The 20,581-nt window shown below is 47.4% G+C and overlaps 1 protein-coding gene across 4 annotated transcripts in view; it reads right to left on the reverse strand.

Moving 5' to 3' along the window:
* WDTC1 (WD and tetratricopeptide repeats 1) overlaps positions 1-20,581 on the reverse strand; it is a 64,601-nt gene that overhangs the window by 5,155 nt on the left and 38,865 nt on the right. For 3 of the 4 annotated variants that reach the window (XM_025856140.2, XM_025856138.2, XM_073903120.1), the window contains 10 exons: positions 15,446-15,492; positions 14,946-15,057; positions 11,858-12,045; positions 9,151-9,333; positions 8,305-8,399; positions 7,773-7,888; positions 6,272-6,347; positions 5,566-5,674; positions 4,265-4,438; positions 957-1,192 (listed from right to left, as the gene is read on the reverse strand). In XM_025856140.2, coding sequence (XP_025711925.1) covers positions 957-1,192; positions 4,265-4,438; positions 5,566-5,674; positions 6,272-6,347; positions 7,773-7,888; positions 8,305-8,399; positions 9,151-9,333; positions 11,858-12,045; positions 14,946-15,057; positions 15,446-15,492 — 1,336 coding nt within the window. The remainder of the gene's footprint in view (positions 1-956; positions 1,193-4,264; positions 4,439-5,565; positions 5,675-6,271; positions 6,348-7,772; positions 7,889-8,304; positions 8,400-9,150; positions 9,334-11,857; positions 12,046-14,945; positions 15,058-15,445; positions 15,493-20,581) is intronic. The other variant, XM_025856139.2, reaches the window with a different exon arrangement.

Below are 20,581 nucleotides of genomic sequence, written 5' to 3' on the forward strand. Positions count from 1 at the left end.
CCCTAGGCCAGGAAGTCTTCACCTCTCACAACTACACTTTGTATCTAGCTACCTCTTCTTCCTCATCCTTGAGATCTCCGATTAAATGTCTCCTCCTCTAGAACCCCAGCCTGACATCAAGCCCTGCCCCATGCACCTATACCATATCAGCCCTCCGTGGCACTCATCACACTCCGTCTCTCCTTCATTGCCTGGTTCCTTCACTAGGGCTGCAAACTCCATGAATACAGAAATCCCATCTGACTTGTTCACAGCTGTACACACAGGACCCAGCACAGGGCCTAGCACATGGTAGATGCTTGATAACTATTCAAACAAATCAATCGCATGGTTAGTAAACTGCATTGGAGAGAGGTAAGGATCCATATCTGCCTCCAGTGAGTTCATGTTTCATCACAAAACCCAGCTCACTCTCCAATGCTACTGAGGTAAGCTGGACAGGGCTTCGAATGCGCTCTGTGAGGGTAAGGTAGTGGGTTCAGAGAGGCTGTGCTTTACTCAAGGTCACATGGTGACCACATGGCAGAGCTGAGGCTGGAACCAAAGGTTCCACACCCCATGCATGAGGCATTTCTACTGCCAGCATCCAAACTGGAGTGAGTGCAACCCCTAGCTGCTGCCCCTCACTCACAGCTAAGGCCCTGTCTGTGAGGAGCTGAGAAGGCCCAGCTAGAGCTATGCGGATGGCCTGACTGGGCTCAGCTGACTCCTGTCCTGAGTCCTAGGCATTACGCCAGGTGCTTTAAACATGCTATTCCGAATCCTCAATAGAAACCCTAAATGGGAGTGTTATCACTCTGCCTTTACAGAGGAGGTAACTGAGTCCCAAAGTCACATGATTTCTGAATCAGCATCTGAACCCAGGCCTCTCTAATCTCAGAACCATGTCCTCTCCAGCTTGTCCCATAGGACCTCAAATAGAAAGAGACAGCACCCCCTCCTCAGTGCCCACTCACCACCGTCATTTTTGGAGAAGAGGGCTGCCGTGATGTCGCGGCCCAGTGCGTCACAAGCGCTGCTGTGGGCCTGCTCCGGAAACTTCCCTTTGAAGTCATCCAGGCACTCCAGGGCCTCAGCCACGTACTTGAGCTCAAAGAGGCAGCGGGCCAGGCGGAAGTGTGCCTTCAGGTGGCATGGGTTTAGGGAGATGGCCTTGAGGCAGTCTCTCAGGGCATCGTAGTGGTCGCCGTCCCTGGGAAGGCAGGGGAGCGTGGCCTGGAGGTGGGGCCACTTGGCAAGCAAGGAGTCTACCAGGCCTCCTCTGCTTCCTGTGGCTACTTCAGCTCACCTCTGACAGATCTCAGGGTGAGGGTACTTGGAAATGAAAAGAACCCTGGCTCAGCCCAGGCCTTGCTCCCCAGGAGATAGAGTATGTTAAGGAGATGAGTCAGGAACCCTGAAGTCTTGGGGGGGGGGGGGGGGGATGGGGGTGGCGCGCGCTTGTGTGTGAAAAACAGTGTCAGGCTGCCCTCTGCTGGGCACAGAGTGCAACTGTGCACGGGCTCACCCCAGGCACCCGCAGCTCTGCAGCAGGCCTGGCATCTTGCCCACCTTAGGCTCCCCAAGCCCTCCTTCTCTCTTCCTCCAACTACCTCCTCAAATCCCCCCGGCTGGTCTTCAAAGCCATGGCCAAGGTGGGGGGCCCTCAAGGACAGTTCTGCGGTCTGAGGAAGCCAGAAGTGCCAGGCTGGGGACTCAGGGTCTGACCAGCAGGCAGCAAGCCCTCAGCCAGACCCCCCTCTGTCCTGGCTGACTGATCCACAGCAGCTGTAGCCTCTACCTCCCGGGGCTGAAGGATGGGGCCTGACAGACTGGCAGAGTCAGCTCTCTGGAAGCTGATGGCGAAGCGGGGTGTGCATGCCAGGAGCGCCCAATCATCCCCACTCACTTCTTCAACCTCCCAAAGCATGGATGAAGGGAAATGGGGATGGTTTTTAGGGGAGAGCGAGAGGGGAGGGGTCAAAGGAGAAGTCCCCTGCTCTTCCACCCTGTGCCAGAATATAGGCTACGCTCCTCCAGCACCTCTCATCTGTTCCCACCTGTCGTTTGGAGAGCCAGACAGGTCACAGGAGCCACTTCTCCTTTGGTAGCCTTTTTTTTTTTTTCCCTTTCCCTGCTGGGCTGAGGCAGGCCTAGGACCCAACTGTGCCAAGCAGCACTCCCCAGAGTTGATGCTCCTTCCACCAAGGCCCAGCTCACAACCCTCCTGCACAGGGCCAAAGCCGGCGTGACAGGGGAAAGGTCCTCCTGACTCTCCTCTCCAACAGCACTCAGAGGGAGCATTCAAGCCCTTACGGCAGCCATGCTCAGATCAGGAACGAGCAGCTCACCAGCGTGGGAGCAGGCAGGGGACAGAGTGCTTTGAAGGTATGGCCTGCGTCAGAACGATTGGCTGTGATGAAGGAGCAGGCACTGCTCAGAAACCCAATTACCACCTGCAGAGTGCCCCTCAGAGCTCCTGGAGAGAGCCAGACAGAGACCAACCAGGAGCCAGGGGGTGACAGCTCCCACCGCATGCAGGAGCAGATGGCAGCCCTGGAGAGACTGGCCTGGGACAGAATGTGACATTCTAGGGGTCACTGGCAGGCATGTGGGGATGGGGAGAGCAGGCTGGCCCCAGGGCTCACCCATCCAGACTCACTGCCAGATCAATCTCCCTGAAAGGGCAGCCCTCAGCACATCCCTCTCCAGCTCGAAACTCTTCAGTAGCTGCCCATCATCCCACTGAATCCAGGCCAAAACGCCACCGCTCTGCATTCCAAGTCCTTCCCAGGCCAGCCCCAGGCTACCTCACAGACTCATCTCCTGCCAGTCCCTTCCAGAACCCTCTGCTCCAGCCAAATGGATTTGTTGTTCTGCAAACAAGCTCTTCAGTCAGTCCCCCACCCCCACGCCTTTGTTCACACCATTCCTCTCCCTGGGAATGTCCTTCCCCCATAATCCCCTCCTCCTTTTCATTTCCTTGCCTAAGTCTGCCCACACTTAAAGCCCATCAGACACCTCATCTTCCTGACACTTCCCTGACCCCAGCTAAAGTGACCTAACTTTTCTTAGTGCCCACAGCCCTTTACCTGACCACTCAAAGACTCACTGCTTCCTGCCTCTTTGCCGATGATGAACCATGACCATGTCTTTGTCCTCTGTCCAGAGGCTGCGCACTCTGGAGCACAGGAACTCAAAAGTGAAGAACTTTGTGGCCCTGCTATCTAGTGCATAGTAGGAGTTCAGAGAACATGTCAAGGGCACCCATCAGCCTCTCTTAGCAAGAATGCAAGAGTAAAACAGCTCTCAGTCTAAAGCCTGGATGAGGACACTGCATTCTACCCAACTCCTGGGACAGAGAGGCAAAACACCTCAGGATGGCCCCCAAACCATCACCTCCTGGGTTAGGTTGCCATCTGAGTCTTTGGCAAACTCTTGATGCCTGAGCTAAGGCCTATGGGGGCACCTTCCCAAAGCCCCATCTACCATCCTGCTAACTTGGGTGGGTTTCTTACGCTTCCCTCTCTGGCCTGCCTTGTTGCAGCCAGACGATGGCACACCAGCTGGCCTGTCTGTCTGGGCAGAGCCGACGGATGCCAGACGGAGCAGAAATGGCTGTGGGCCCAGCTCTATCCATCTCCAGTCCTGGCCCCGGCTGGGGGATGGGGTCTGCCTGCCTGCTTGCCTGCTGGTGCTGCAGGCAGAAGGGCTGGGAGCCCTGATGGTCTCCAAAGATAGCAGATTCTTCAGGAACCCGCTTTACCCCTTTACCACCAGCCACTATGACCCAACATGACCCACAGCCAGCTTCAGATCTCTGGTATTTTGTCTGTGCTTAGTCCAATGGTCTGAGAGCATAGGAAAGCAAGCCCCAAGGTCAAGGAGCTGCAGAATCATTTCAGACAGATACCAACTGAATTCACCAAATGCCTCTTTTCTATCTAGCAAGAATTCCACTGCTCCTTCAATAGTCTCAATTCAAGGCACAATTATCCAACAGTTGGGATTAATCATTCTCTCAAGTCCTACTTGTCCAGTGGCCATCTCACTTTATAACAAAACACCATGTTGAAGCTCCTTGTGAACATGTTCTACTTCACTGTGACCTTCCTTGGTGCTCGAGACTTCCTGACTTCTAGTCTGGAGGTGGGGAAGAGAAGCCTGGGCCTAAGGAGCCCTAAGAGGCAGTGGGATGCCACTGCCAACTTCCCTGGAGGCCTCGGCAACTTGGATCCATCAGGCCCCCTGCCTTCATCCCTCATCCTAGCCCAGGTCCACTCACCACTTGCGCTTCATGTAGGCAGCAGCTCGGTTCCCGTAGAGCATGGCATTGTGAGGGGCCCTCTGCACGGCCTTGCTGTAAAGCTGAATGGCCTGGGTCCACTGCTGGCAGGCAAAGGCCTCATTGGCTTGCTGTTTCACACGCTCCAAGTATGGGGGCAACTCTACCTGGGGGCTATGGGGAAGGAGAGCCAAGTCAGGCCAGCCAAAGAAGGTCAAGCAGCCTCTCAGGAAGTCTGCAGCCTTGCCTGAGGGCCACCCAGATTTTCTTGGTCCCTGGGATCTGCACTGTCATTTAGAAGAGGGGAGCACTTCTATCCTTGGCCTCGGTTACTGTAATAGGTAATGGGCACATGTCCAGATACTCTGAACCAGTGAAAAAACAGAGGAACAGAAATGAAGCTGTCATGGACACGCTAAAGGCAATTCTCTCTTTTTATTAAGTAAACTCTATGCCCCCAACATGGGGGTCAAACTCATGACCCTAAGATCAAGAGCTGCATGCGCCACTGACTGAGCCAGCCAGGCACCCCAAAGGAATTCGATTTGATTTGATTTAATTTATTAGAGAGGGAGAGAGCATGTGTGCATGAGTGGGGAGTGAGCAGAGGGAGGAGATAATCTCAAGCCAACTTGTGCTGAGTGCAGAGTACGACACGGGGCTCAATTTTACGAGCCTGAGATCAAGACCTGAACCGAAATAGAGAGTTGGATGCCTAACTGGCTGAGCCACCCAGGTGCTCCCCAAAGGCCATTCTTAATCAAACTCCTGGGCATGACAGTAGCTAACCACCAGCCTCCACACTGAGCTGAATCGTGTGACCACCCAAGTTCCTCCATGGATCTCTCTAAAGAGACTTCTGTTTCTCTCAAAGCTTAAAGGATTTGGACCCCTCTATATCCAAAGCCCAGCATTGGGCCTGGCAGTGAATAGAGGCCAAAAGATGGTATGGGACAAAGAAAAATATAATGGGGGAAGCCCATCTATGTGGAATACCTTTAAGAGAGAGCTCAGTACTAAGAGGCAGCTGGCCCCTGGGTTCTGACCCAGCTACTGATACCAAGGGACTGGAGCTTCAGTCTGAGCATGATTGGAATCCTACCATGTAGGAGCAGTATTGGAACCACTACTCATTACTCCATTACATCCCTTGCCCCAGTCCCCAGACTCTGAGGTATGTACCTGGATGGAAGGTTTACAACACATGCTCTTCCCTCCAATTATATCCCTCCAATTATACCGTAAGGTACCATAAGGTGTAATTGGGACTGGGAGGGCTGGACAAGTCAGGCTGGCCTCACCTGACATGCCCCCTACTCTCCGGCAGCCGGAAGCCATTGCTATGAAGGTGCAGGCCATTGGACACGCCGTTGGATACACCATTGGTGGACATCTTGCCGTTCTGAACTTCTGGCAGGGGTGGGGAGAAAGAACAGCAACAACTCAGGAGGAGTTCCTCATTTGCTCCTCAGCAGCCCTCCAGCTTCTACCACAGGATCTGATGGTTCCACTGTGGGCCATCCTCCCAGGGTTAGATTCATTCCCAGAAAGCAAGTTCTGACAGAGAGGCAGGCAAGTGCATAAAGAAAAGCCTTTGCGCCCTCTGCTGGTTGGAGAGGGACACAGCTTCAACTTGGCATTACCCTTGCCGGGTGTGGGGAAGGGAGGGAGGAGTGCCTAAATCAACTATAGGCCCCAGGAAGGAGTCAGTGAGGAGACTGACCCAGGACGAGAAAGGAAGGGCAAGTACTTCAGGTCCTCAAGAGACAAGCCACGGGAAAAAACTGCTTTTTCAGAGGGAAGTGAAAAGGGCTGTGATGCAAACCCCTTTGTCAGATCTCTCTGACCTACTGTTATCTTCCTTCTTACTGTATAGAGAATGTTCAGAGAATCTAGTCCTTTCGGAGGATCACAGCCACAGCACAAGGGAATGGGCAGCTTTCTCAGCAGAAGTGGCATGCGCTCAAGCTTCCTAGCAGAAATACCCTACCCCAAGAGAGAACTTACCCCCTGAGGAATGGCATTTTCTAGGCAAGAGGAAGGTGTACGGCCGCTGCTTGTAAGTCAGGTCAAACAAATAGACCTAGAGTGGAAGAGGTCAAGAAAAGAGACGGAGGCTGTGAGGAAAGAATGTGGCTGGCCATGAGCAAGGCCTTGGTGGCTTGATGGCTCTCAGGAACACAGGGAGTGTTGAGCAGGGAGCCATCAGGCAAGGCCAGGAGGGGTTCCTATGGAGCAAACCTCAGGCAGGAACATCTTCCCAGTTCCCGGCCCTGACAGAGGACTGTTTAAAACACTGTCATTAATTAGAAACACATGTTTAAGTTGGAAAGGTCCTCAGAGGTCACAAAGCCAAATGTCTCATTTTACAGATGGGAAAACTGAAATCTCTGAGAAGGGAAGCAATTTGCCCAAAGCAACAATGCTACCTACTTCTCTGAGTGAACATTATCTATTATTATTTAATGTTCATTCAAGTCTTACTTTGCTTTAGGAACTCCGCTAAATGTTTTGTATGACTTACCTCATTTCATCCTAGAAACCACCTCATAAAGAGGTACTATTATTTTTCTTTAGTTTATTGTTCTTAGTTATCTCTACACCCAACATGAGACTCTGAACTCACGACCCCAGGGATCAAGAGTTGCATGCTCTTCCGACGGAGTCAGCCAGGTGTCCCAAGAAGTACTATTATTATCACTTTTATAGATGAAGAAATATGGCTCAGACTTTATTTACCCAGGGCCATAAAAGCAGCATGTGGTACAGCCAGGACCCAAAACCAAGTCTGTCTGGCTCTAAACCACTCTGCTAGACTGCCTCTCTATTCATCCTTATGCTATCTTTAGGCCAGGTGATGGCTCAGCAATCTGAAGCCAGAACCGTATTCGCCTGTTCTCCATCCCAGTTCTTTGGTACATAATCCGCCTTGCCTTGTAATGTCATCAACTGGTTCACTTGCCATGTCTCCTGTCAACCTGGGCTGGATCATATTTCACATTTGTCTCCTTCATGTTTATAATAATGCTAATCCCAGAGTAAGTGCTCAGTGTTTGTAGAATAAATGGATTTAAGCAAGGCTTATTAAATACCCTGACCGAGAACACGCAAACAGAAGGGTTAGTAACCCCCCATTATTAAGGAACACTCCTACAGCTAGTCTTAACCCACAGCCTGGCTCTGAGCCCCAGGGTTTCCTCCTAGGAAAATGGAGGATGAGGAAACTGAGGCTCAGAATAATGACACTCACAGTTCAAACTCACAGTACACAGAAGGCCAGAATTGGAAGACAGGTCCGTCAGTTCTAAAGCTTAAGCAAAAGCTATGGCCAGGGCACCTCTCTGGGAATTCCAATGATGCCATGTTGCTCCTACACTTCACTATAAAGTCATTTGCAATAAGGCTATTGCTTCTTGTCTGGCTTATGGCAGTGGAAGTGAGGTATAAGCCCTGGCTGCTGAATGTGGGGTGGTGGTGGGGCAGAGCCACCTTGGGCAACCATACCTACCTGCTCCCCTCCCATGTTGACCAGCAGCTCTGTGCCATTGGGGCTGAAGGTCACATAGGTGGCAACCAACACTCTCAGACGATTGTTGTAATCAGGCAGCTTCACTGGTAGGTGACCTGTGGGGAACAGCCCAATTACCCTAATGTGAGGCTCCCCGTCTTCCCCCCCCCCAAGAGAGGCAGGGAGTTCTGTGAAGCCAACCATATCAATAATGGTAGCAATTATCTTCATCATAAAAGTAGCTGCAAGTGTTGAGCACTTACTATATGCACTAGGCTAACTGCTTTATATACTTTATCTCATTAATCATTGCAACGCCATTTTATGGAAAAGAAATTAAGACTCATCAAGGCTAAGTAATTTGCCAAAGGTCATAGGATGGCTGGTTAATAGCAGTCAGGATGAAAGCTCACATCTGCCTTGGTCTAAAACCCCTACTCCTGACCACCACGCCATGCTATCTCCCTGTACCACCCCAAAGAGAGTCAACACCCAGCCAAGAATGTGCGGCCAGAGCTGGACTGAGCCCTACCTGCTACATAATACTGGGCTGCACCATCCGGAAGGGGCTTCTGCCGGTCACAGAAGGTGTGGACACCTGCCGAAGGGCTCTGCTTCATGCTCTTCCTGGTGGGAAGGCAAACCATATAGGTTATAACCCCTAGCACTACCCCTGGCTAGACCAGACCACAACCCCTAGAGGAAAACCTAAATTTTTATCTTTGAAAGGAGGTGCCTTTCTTCCTTACCTGAGCAACCCCAAAGTTTCGCCAAATAGATAGCCATGGCCACATACATTACAGTGCTTTACAAGTAGGTCCTATCCATCATCTTGGTCCTCATGACCACCCTATTATCCCCACTTTACAGATGATGAAGTTAAGGTTCAAGGTCCACGCCAGGTCATGTCGTGTGAGGAACAGCAGTGGTTGCCTAAACCCACAAATGAAAGTAAAGCAGGCCAGACATCCCTGTGCTTGTCCCAGGAGTCGACTGAAAACCCAGGCTGGCAGAGCTGCTCAGATCTGGGACTTATGTGGAGGTTCTGATTATATTCTACATGTGTTTTTTTTTTTTTTTAAAGAATAAAATAACATGTACAAAAAAGAAATTACATGTACAAGATTATAACTCTGTATAAATACTTGCAGGAAGAGAACAAGCAGCAAATACTATACACAGTGATTTGTTTCAGGTGGTGGCTTATGGGTCGTTTCTTCATTTTACTTTCCATTATTTTCCAAAACAAACATGGATTAAATTAAAAAAAAAAAATCACAAAAATTTAAAAACCCACCTCAAAAAGAGGGCATGTCAACGAGGGAAAGGGGCAGCAGGTTCCCAGAGGCCTGCCCACGGGAGGCCGAACTAGTCATACCTGTGGTTATGGATCATGCGAATGTCATAGAGCCTCACAAAGGGCCCACTGGCCCCTACGGCCAGGCAGTTGTTGTCCTGGGGGTTGACGGTGAGGCACTTGGCCTCCACCAGCTGGCCACAGTACTCTGTCAGGTCAATCAGCACCTCCGAGTGTTTGCTGTTCTCCCGAAGGTCATACTGGCTGTGAGAGAGGACAGCGTTAGGGGGTAGGGGTTGGGTCCTCCCTGTGAGGCGGGGGAGAAGCTAAGGCCTTGTTATGCAAAGGAACTGGGAGAAGCTTTGGCCTGTTCTAAATAATAAGAATGTCAAAAACCACGACTCCTATTTCTTTCTTTCTTTTTTTTTAAAGATTCTGTTTTTAAGTAATCTCTACACCCAGTGTGGGGCTTGAACTCATGACCCTGAGATTAAGAGTTGCACGCTCCTCTGACTTAGCCAGCCAGGCGCCCTGAAAAACTATTCCCATTTCTCGAGTGTTCACTGTGGGCCAGGCACCTGAAATAGGCTTCTCACACAATCTTATTCTTTATATAACTACTTAAGGTAAATACTACTGTAAAGATGTCAGTGACACTGCTATTAACTACTACTTCTACTGATCACTAACAGCGAGAAATTGCTTTGTGTCCAGTACTGTCCCTAAGTGTTGTATGTGGATTATCTAAATCCTCACGCCATTCCCAGGTACCATTAGAATGCTGAGGCTGAAGGCAGCTGTAAAGCCTGTCTGGGATGACACTGCCAGAAAGTGTGAAGCTGGGATAGTGCAGAGCTGGGGAGACAGGCTTTAACCACCTGGCTCTGTTCCTTAACTCCACTTTTAATCTAATTTCTTACAGGAAACAGAAGAAGTAATGGAGGTGACAGAAAAGAGATTCTAGAGCTTGCCTAAGAGCTATCCAGAAACACAGCGTCTCAAGACCAGCCTGAGTCCCACTCAGGAGGTAAAGGTCATGCCAGACATCCCCGCCAGTAGCACACCCCTCCCTGCAGTTTGGGGGACTGTTGTGCTGCTCATACACAGGCACAGGGAATGGGGAGGATGTCCCCTGTGTGCTCACCCACCTTCTGCCTAGACATTGGCAATAATCTCCACCCTATCCGCCTTACCTTTCTATGCCGACCTCACCAGATTGCTCTTCCTAAAATAGTTTTTGTTACATCATCCTCCTGCTCAAAAAACTGCAAAGATTCCTCAATACTTCTAGCATGAGTTTACTGTTAGTTTACTTTTACCGAACTCCTCAGTCTGATTTCTTAAGACCTGATTTCACACCAACCTTGCTCCTCAGTTTGCTAACGTCGCCGATTACAACTATCCCCTATGTGGTTATTTACCCCTGCCTTTCACAAACTGCTCAAGTTGGGGAGTCCGCTCTGCTCTTCCTTGCCCATCCAAATCCTGTCTATTCTGGAAGGCCCAGCGTATGCTCACCTTCTGCAAGGACACCTACCTTGATCGTACCTTTGCTGAAGCACTTAGGCTCCAACCCTAGATGCTTAGCCTCTACCTGCTGCCCTGGCACAGGCTGGTTAGTCAGGGTCAACAAGAGCAACACAGAATTGTACCTGCCACCGACCGAACTGCTTTCTGTCTTCCAAGGACTATCCTAAGGTTTTACAGGCACTATCTTGATTTTAATGCTCAGGCCAACAAGAGAGATACTATGATAATTCCCATTACAGATGAAGAAACAGATTCAGGGGTAAAGTGACTTGCCCCAAACACTGAGTGACAGAAGTAGGACTTGATCCCAGGTCTGTCTGACACCAGTGCCCTGTTTCTAACTCTTATTTTATAGTTCATGCATGATTTAGATTATCTCTCCTCCTTTGTAACAGGGAAGAGGGCATAAAGTCCTGCAGGCATTAAAGCAGGTTGGGGAGATAAGGAAAAAGTTCTGAGGTCACCTTTGCAGAAAGGAGTTAAAGGGCAATGAGACCATTTTAGGATGAAGGGAAGTAGAGGCAAAGGTTGACAAACCAGGCCACTGGAAAGGGGGAAAGTCCACTTTACCATTTCTGGCTGGCTATCCCCTTCTCACACATATGCCCACTGTTCAAATATTTGAGAGAAATGTTATCAAGCACCTCAACATGCTAGGCACAGTGCTGGGCTCTAGGAACAGAACCAGGGACAAGAGAGAGATGGAGCTGCTCTGACAGTTCACTATTCGGTGAGTGATACAGACAAAAACATAAACCAACAAGTAAATAAAATAAAAGAATTACAAACGGTGATTGGAGTTATAGAGGATACAATTAGCGTGCTGAGACAGAATAATGGGGGAGGGGTCTACTTCAGACAGGATAGTCAGAGAAGATGCTTTTGAGGTGATTCTTAAAATGATCTCAGGGTGAGAAAGAGTCAAACATGGAAAGAACTGGGGACAGAGAAAACCAGGTGGAGGGAACATTAAGTGTGAAAGCCCAGAGGAGGCTGCCTCTGTGTTGGTGACAGCAGGCCGGCAGGCCTGGATGTAGTGGAGGAGAGGGTAGAGTGGGGAAGAGGAGAGCAGGACAAGCAAATGTTCCTGGTCATATGTTCACAGACAAGTGCCCTGGGGAGACAAATAAGGCAACTCTGCTGAAGGGAAGGAACCAGGCCTGTGGAAGGAAGCAGTAGGGGCAGATGGGATGGGGGGAGCCAACATGCAGTGGGAGCAGGGGAGGTGCAGGCCCCACTCCATGCCTCAGACCCTTACCGGATAAGCCCATCCTCAGCAGCACTCCAGAATGTGTTGGGCCACATGGGCGCTGTGGCGATGCGTTTCACCCGGTTTGTGTGGTCTCCAAACATGTGGATCGTTTCCTTTACTGTCAGGTCGTGGACATGCACTTTGGAGTCGGCTGCCCCCGTGATCAAGATGCGGTCTCCAGCATGAGGCAGGAACTGCTCCAGAGAGATTGAAGAAGAGACTGGCAGGCAGTGGGGATAGGATCGGCCAGGAAAGAAGACTAGCCTGGATGTTAGCACCCTCTTTCCTTCATTTCAAGTAAGAAAATGAGCTCAAGACAGTCCACTAAGGCAACCGGCTCTCAAGCATCAGCCCATAGGCCTATAGGTCAAAATTGGGACACACACCTTTACTTTGCTGGAATAGTCCTGATTTAGGCCAAACTGGACTACCTAAGGAACCCTTTTCCTCTGATTCTTCCCCAGGTAAGAGCTGAGTGGACGATAATCATAGCTGTTATCATTTACTAAACATTTACCATGTGCTAGACACCTGGGCAGATACCTTATCTTATTGATATTTAAAATAACCCACTTAAAATTGAGGTTTAGCACTAACACTGAGTTAACTCAAGTATGTCTGATTCCCTTGTGCATATTGCCTCGGGAGAACTATTTGATAACCTGAGGATTACATAATAAATCAGCCTTAAAATGAAAAGGACTTCCAGTGTTTTAAGAAGGAAGTAGTATTTTAAGTTGGTTCAAATATTTCTGGAGAACAATCTGGCAATAGGTAACAAAGTAAAAGATGTTTCTATCTTTTAACCCTAAACTTCCACTCCTGAGAAATAATTCTATTAGAAAAAAGGGACCTGTGCAGAAATGCTCAGAGCAGCACTCCTCATAATGACAAATACTGGAAATGGCTCAAATGTTGGACCCTGGGGAAGGATTGAACATCAGGAAGAAACATCTCCATGTGGCTATTATAAAGAATGAGAACCCCACCATTCAGATGAAGTTGAGAATAAAATATTCCAAATGACATGTGGTAAGAACAGCTATAAATATAGCTCTGAACAGTAATTTCTGAAAGTGTGCAGTTCCTTCACCTCGTTTTGAGGAAGAAATATTTGGGTATGGTGTTAGTTGACTTTTTCTCTTCATTCTTGAATTCAAAAAATTTAATTATCTTCTTTCTTAATTGAAAAGCTTCTCCCAACCCGTAACAAGGCTGAACGGGTGTTGGGGTTGAGGTATTATTCTGCATTTAAAGAGCTAAAGTCCTACTACATGAAAAGAGCAACAATTCACTCTTTCCACACACCACTATCTAATGGCTCACCAGGACAAGGGCCAGATGAAATAGATGGAATTTAATTATTTTTAGGGGCAACTAGTAATCTTTATTCCTGTCTGGAGACAGCATGTACTTCATGCACAACAGAAACGAATAGGTGAGCGCCTCTCTCATCATACACTGTAGTTGCCACCAGGGGGAGCTTGTGGGCTAAATAAAACTATGTGTAGTGTAGTGTTACTACCTGGAGAGAGAATTCTTTTCTACACTTTCACAGGAGGCTGAGGATCTGTGAATATAAGTGAGTTGCCCCAAATTTTACTATTAGTGAGTATCAAGACCATTGTCAAATTCCGGTTTCTGAACTCAACATTTTGTGCTCTATGATGCCAAACTGATGGCATATGTCCCTTTCCCAGATCCCACCCCATGGATTCAAATTGAACCTGACACGTTCCAGGTGGCAGAAAACAGTCTGTTTGCCATGCAAGAGATGAATCAGTATTGTTCTGTCTCTAAAATTGCAGAAAATCATCTAGGATTGGTCCCTGGAACAGGAGGTGAAAATCAGAGCTCAGGAAGGAGGCAGTGTTTAGGGAAATAAGTAGGTTCTCAGCTCTCAAATCTACCTTCTTCATGTGTCTTGTGATTCTTCTTGATATTAATTAGGAAAATATTTCTTAGCTTAGTGAGGCTTTCCAAAGGACAGCCTCTCTCACATACATCCATTATAGAATTTCAGGGCTGGAAAGGTCCTTAAAGGTCATTTCCTCCAACCTTAAACCTGACAGATAAAGTTCCTGGTGTGGTAGAGTACCTCAGTGCTTGGACATTTACTACATTCTCAAAGGGCTCATTCTATCTTTTCCAAATTGCTCTAAGCATTTGACCCTTGGCTCTTTCATCAAGCCCACACTTGCTTCTGTGGACTTAAAAGAGCCACTAACCCCATGTCTGTTCTCTGGGACCAAAAGGCAGAAGTTTCGTGTCATTTCCACTTACAGGGCTTCAGAGGTCTGAAGACACTTGTAAGTCTGTTCCCACTTCTTAGCTCACTTCCAACCAACAAATCAGTAGCTTGAACAAAGAATAGCTAAAAGCACTTGTGCCAGGTGCCTTTTTACAATCATCTCATTAAACTATAGTATTAAGTCTATGATTTGCTGCTTCCCTTTTACTTTTTTCTTTTTAAGATTTTATTTATTTATTCGACAGAGAGATAGAGAGTACAAGCAGGCAGAGAGGCAGGCAGAAGGAGAGGGAGAAGCAGGCTCTCCGCTGAGCAAGGAGCCCGATGCGGGGCTGGATCCCAGGACCCTGGGATCATGACCTGAGCCGAAGGCAGCCGTCTAACCGGCTGAGTCACCCAGGCGCCCCTGCTGCTTCCCTTTTAAAATTAAAGGGTTATTTACTCATTTACTCATGAATCCGGGGGTTTTTCCTAAGCTACTTCATATTTACAGATGAGTAAAGGGGCTCAAAGAGGTCAGGTGACTTGCCTAGGTCACACAGCTTCTAAAAGGCAGATAAGGGGGTCAAACATAGGTCTTCCTGCTATTTAAGTTCATGCTTGGAGCCATACCACCCACCATTACCACCCAAATAAATATAAATTCACCTAGAGCTGGCCTTGCGGCTCTAAGTGAGGAAGCAGAACATGGAAAAGAGATAGGGTTTCAGGAATCACAGTCAGATGCTCATATCACAAAGGTGTCTGTGACGCCAGGGGGTATGTGGGACACAAATGGGCAAACACAACCATGTGCACAGCCCAGTCATGCCTTTGACTTGCTCTGTGCCTTATCCTGCTCACCTTGACAGAGAAGATATTTGCTGTGTGTCCCGTGTGCATGGAGAGCAGCTTCTTGTGGTGCAGAGGGTCCCACACAATTGTGTGCTGGTCATCGGAACCAGAGGCCAGCAAACTGCAAGCAGAATGAAGGGTTCTGACCTCTCCACGCTCCCCTCCCCCACGTCCCCTGTTCACAGGGAATGAAGCCACACAGAGTGTGACGAACAGGAGATATCACAGAATTCAACGTTATCTTATAAACCTTAGTTGAATCTCTTCTATTTTGTCCTAAGGATTTCTCATTATTCCTTAAATGCAATACATTATCAAAAAAAACAGGGTTTGGGTGGTCATCCAAGTCACTGTTCAACTGTGTGTTGATAATGATGGACTAAACTTAAGTACACAGAAAAGAGCAGCAGTTTCTTTTCCTTAGACCTACTAAGAAGGAGGAAAGTCCCCTCTCCCAGCTCCCCATTCCCATCTCCAGCACCTTCTCAGGTGCTGTAGCTCATACTCACTCTCCTTTCTCATTCCACTCCAGACAGTTGACACATCCTGAGTGACCCTGGGGGAGCAAATGGAAAGGGACAAGAGAGCCGGTTAAGAGGTTCTCCTGTGGGGACTCAACACCAAGAAGTAGAACTAAACAGGTAAACTGGCCTTTCCATCATTAGTGTTTTCCTGGTGCATGTGAGCGACCAGAATTGAATTACACTGCCTGGTATCTTATAATATATAAAATATTTTCATAATCATGATCTCACTTAATACTCAACACCTTTAAAAGATTTTATTTATTTAAGAGAGAGAGACAGTGAGAGAGCACAAGCAGGGGGAGCGGCAGAGGGAGGGGGAGAAGCAGGCTCCTTGCTGAGCAGGGAGCCCGACGCGGGGATCGATCCCAGGATCCTGAGATCACAACCTGAGCCAAAGGCAGACGCTTAGCTGACTAAGCCACCCAGGAACCCCCACCTGAGCCTTTTAAAGAGCAGGTTTCATTGATCCTATTTTGCAGAAAAGTAAACTGAAGTTCAGATCAAAGTAAGCAGTAGAGGGGCGCCTGGGTGGCTCAGTTGGTTAAGGGACTGCCTTCGGCTCAGGTCATGATCCTGGAGTCCCGGGATCGAGTCCCACATCAAGCTCCCTGCTCAGCAGGGAGTCTGCTTCTCCCTCTGACCCTCTTCCCTCTCATGCTCTCTGTCTCTCATTCTCTCTTCCTCAAATAAATAAATAAAATCTTTATAAAAAAAAAAAAAAGTAAGCAGTAGAAGTGAGATCCAAACAAATTTCTGCTCCTACCACTAAAAGGGACATGTCCCCTTCCTGGGACATCCCCTCAGCCACAGAAAATTTGCCCAGAGGAGTATTTGACCCAAAGGCAGCCAATTAACTAGAAGGCTGATCTTTCATCCATTTGGTATATATTTAATTTGTCAAGCACCCACTGCAAACTCCCAGAGTACCAAAGGCCTTAAGTGATCACCACTTACTGAGGACTTACAAAGAGCAACGCACAGTGCTAAGTACTTGTGGTAGGCAGAAAAATGGCCCCCAGTGTCTGTGTCCTGATCCTCTGGAACCTATGAATATGAAATGTTTGGTGGCAAGGGGACTTTGCAGATGTGATTAAAGTTAAGGTCTCTGAAATGGGGAGAGTATTCTAGATTATCCAGGGGGTCCCAATACAATCACATGAGTCCTCAAAATCAGAGAGCCCTTCCTGGCTGCAGAACTAGAGAGATGTAGGTGGGAAAGGGATTTGTCTTGTTCTTGCTGGCTCTGAAGATGGAAGAAGGGGCTTATGGGTCAAGAAGTGCAGCAGCCTCTAGGAGTTGGGAACTGCAAAGGAATGGATTCTACCCTACAGCTTCCAGGAGGAACACAGCCCTGTCAAGACCTTGCTTTTAGCCTGGTGAGACCTGGGTCAAGACCTCTGATGTACAGAATTGTGAGATAATAAATTTGTGTTGTTTTGAGCCACTAAGTCTGTGGTAACTTGTTATGGCGGCAATAGGACACTAATTCAGGACTCTATACATCCATTATCCTATTTAAGAAACAGGTATCATTACTCATTGCACAGATAAGAAAAGCAATGCTCAGAGAAGTTAGGTAACCTGCTGTGATATTGTAATTTATAATAAGAAATACTTATTTGGGGACACCTGGGTGGCTCAGTCGGTTGGATGTCTGCCTTCAGCTCAGGTCGTGATCCCAGGGTCCTGGGACTGGGCCCCGAGTCGGGCTCCCTGCTCAGCAGGAAGCCTGCTTCTCCCTCTCCCTTTGCCCCTCCCCCTGCTTGTGCTCTCTCTGACAAATAAATGAATTAAATCTTAAAAAAAAAAAAAAAGAAATACTTATTAGGTCTTCTTCCCCATTTGGGAGCCCCTAAAGCCCTTGGGATTTCCTAGTGATAACAGAGAAAAAGATGTCTTAATGTTTGTAACAAATCCCTTTCAACCACACCTGTTTATGTAAATTGATTTTTGGAAAGCACCTAAGGATGGGGGCTGGTTGCCAGAGGAACCAACCATATGATTGGAGGGTTAGAACTTTCAGTCCCAGGGGTGCCTGGGTGGCTCAGTTGGTTGGATGTCTGCCTTTGGCTCAGGTAATGATCCCAGGGTCCTGGGATTGAGCCCCTCATCAGGCTTGCTTCTCCCTCTCCTCCCTGCTCATGCTCTGTCACTATCTCTGTCTCTCTCAAATGAATAAATAAAGATTTTATTCCTTTATCTGAGAGAGAGACACAGTGAAAGAGGGAACACAAGTAGGGGGAGTGGGAGAGGGAGAAGCAGGCTTCCCACGGAGCAGGGAGCCCGATGTGGGGCTCGATCCCAGGATCCTGGGATCATGACCGGAGCCAAAGGCAGATGCTTAACGACTGAGCCACCCAGGCACCCCCCAAAAAAGGAACTTTTGGTCCTACTTCCCAGAGGTCAGAGAGGAGCTGGAGGTTGAATAGATCACCATGGCCAATATTTTAATCAGTCATGCCTATGTAATGAAGCCTCCACAGAAACCCAAAAGAACAGGGTTCAGAGGGCTTATGCATTAGTAAACATGTGGAGAGTGGTACATTCCAAGAGGGTGTAGAAGCTTTGCACCCCTTCCTACATACCTTGTCCTAGGCATCTCTTCCATCTATCTGTTCCTGAATTATACCCTTTTAGAAACTAGCAAATTAGGGCACCTGGGTGGCTCAGTTGGTTAAGCAACTGCCTTCAGCTCAGGTCATGATCCTGGAGTGCCGGGATCGAGTCCGACATCGGGCTCCCTGCTCAGCAGAGAGTCTGCTTCTCCCTCTGACCCTCTTCCCTCTCGTGCTATCTCTCAAATAAATAAATAAAATCTTAAAAAAAAAAAAAAGAAACTCTAGCAAATTAATCAAATCCCAGGAGGAGGTTGTTGGAACCTCCAATCTATAGACAGTTGGTCAGAAGTACAGGAGATAACCTGGGCTTGTGATTGGCATCTGCAGGGGGTGGTGCAAGGGGCGGTGGGGCCATCTTACAGGACTAAGCCCTTAATCTGTGCAATGTGATGCTATCTATCTCCAGATCGATAATGTCAGAATTGAGTTAAATTGTAGGGCACCCATTTGGTGTTGGAGAATTGCTTGATCGTGTGTAAAAAGAAACAAAACCCCACACACACTGGACCTGCCTAATGTGGCACCACTAACAGTGAGGAAAGGAAGCAGGATTTTAACTTGAGAGCCTGAGCTCTTAAGTACTGTCTGAGAAATGGATGAATGCCTCTAGAATGATTGTATTTGCCCTCAAATCAGTAACCCATCTAAAGTAAAGAAGACAGGCCAGAATAGACAAATATACTTATGATTAATTTTCACATGGTAAAACCTAGCTTAGAGGTGGGTAAGTTGAAGGGAGTGTAGAGATAAAGCTCAAATCAGATTCTACAAAAATACAAAGTAACTATTGACAAAAAGTATTAAGAAAGGTCTTTGTGAGTTAGAACACGTTTGGGAAGTTACTTTATAAGGACAGAGTGTTTAAGAGGAGTTATTTTGGCCTTGATAACTAAGGCTGGCTTAGATATATGGTCACAATCTATAATTACATTGTGGAATACAATGGAAGAAAATATGCCTATGACATATCAGAATAAAAATGTGAGTAAACAATAAAGGGATAAAACCTCAAACTTTTAAGGAAGTGAGAAGAGGGACTGCTTAGAGACAGCTCCTAGAGAGGAATAGACCTTTATGTGCCTCCCTGGACCCTTGGAAATACTGCTATTTAGGGTGAGCTTTGCACATCAGGGACCTAGAGGAAACAGAAAGTGCACAGAGAACCTGCAAGAAAAGTTTTAAATCTCATTTACACTCCAAGTTACAACCTCTTAGTTCCTGTTTAACTTTGTTAGATACTGATTATAATTACTATTTATTATAAGTCCCTATAATCTGCTGGGTGGTGTGGTATATGGGAAGAGGAGGAGGCAGGAAGAAGTATTTTATCCTAACAGTGCTCAGAATTTTAGGTGCATAATGATGATAAAAAGCAAATGGATTTACAATGGGTTTTATTACTTCTTTTAAATTCTTTACAGACTATGTACCCCTTATAGCCTGCACTACAGCCCCCACCTTCATATGACACTAGTAGGTAGAATGCTAGATATTCATATATATGTTCTCATTATCACCCCCTTTCCACAGGTAAGACCAAGTCTCCGAGACACGAAATAACTTACCCAGGGTCGCACAAATTATAAACATCAGAGTCCAGCTGGGAACCCAGGTCAGTATAACTCCAAAAGTATTTCTCTGACCATGCTGGATACCTCAGATGTCATGCTTATTACTGCCCATTTAAAAAGAGATCTCATTGCTACCATCACCTTAAAGACCACTCGGCAGTTTCATGGGAAGTTAAGCTTATATCTACCCTATGATCCAGAAATTCCATTCCTAGGTAATTACTTGAAAGAAATTAAAACATTTATCCACACAAAGACTGACATAAGAATATCCATAGATGCTTTATTTTTAAAAGCCCCAGGAGCACCTGGTTGGCTTGATGGAGTGTGTGACTCTTGATCTCGGTTTGTGAGCTGGAGCCCCACATTGGGTATAGAGAGTACTTAAAAATAAAATCTTAAAAAAATAAAAAATAAATAAATAAAAGCTCCAAGCTGGAATTAACTCAAATGGTCATCAACAGAAAAGGTATAAATAAAATGCAGTCTAGGGCGCCTGGGTGGCTCAGTTGGTTAGACTGCCTTCGGCTCAGGTCATGATCCTGGAGTCCCGGGATCGAGTCCCGCATCGGGCTCCCCGCTCAGTGGGGAGTCTGCTTCTCCCTCTGACCCTCTTCCCTCTCGTGCTCTCTATCTCTCATTCTCTCTCTCTCAAATAAATAAATAAAATTAAAAATAAATAAATAAATAAATAAATAAAATGCAGTCTATCCACACAGTGAAATACTATTCAGCAATGAAAAGGAACGGGCTATAGATAACATGCAACATGGATGAAACTCAAAACATTATGCTAAGCAAGAGAAGCCAAACACATACAAAAATATACTATCTAATTCCATTTACATTAAATAAAGAACAGGCAAAACTAATCTGTGGAGACAAAAGCCAGAAAGTGGTTGCTCTGAGGTAGGAGGGTTGACTGGAAA

This window comes from Callorhinus ursinus, unplaced genomic scaffold, assembly GCF_003265705.2.
Source record: "Callorhinus ursinus isolate GAN/ISIS: 27379988/994484 unplaced genomic scaffold, GSC_fseal_2.0 scaffold18, whole genome shotgun sequence".
Taxonomy (NCBI): Eukaryota; Metazoa; Chordata; class Mammalia; order Carnivora; family Otariidae; genus Callorhinus; species Callorhinus ursinus.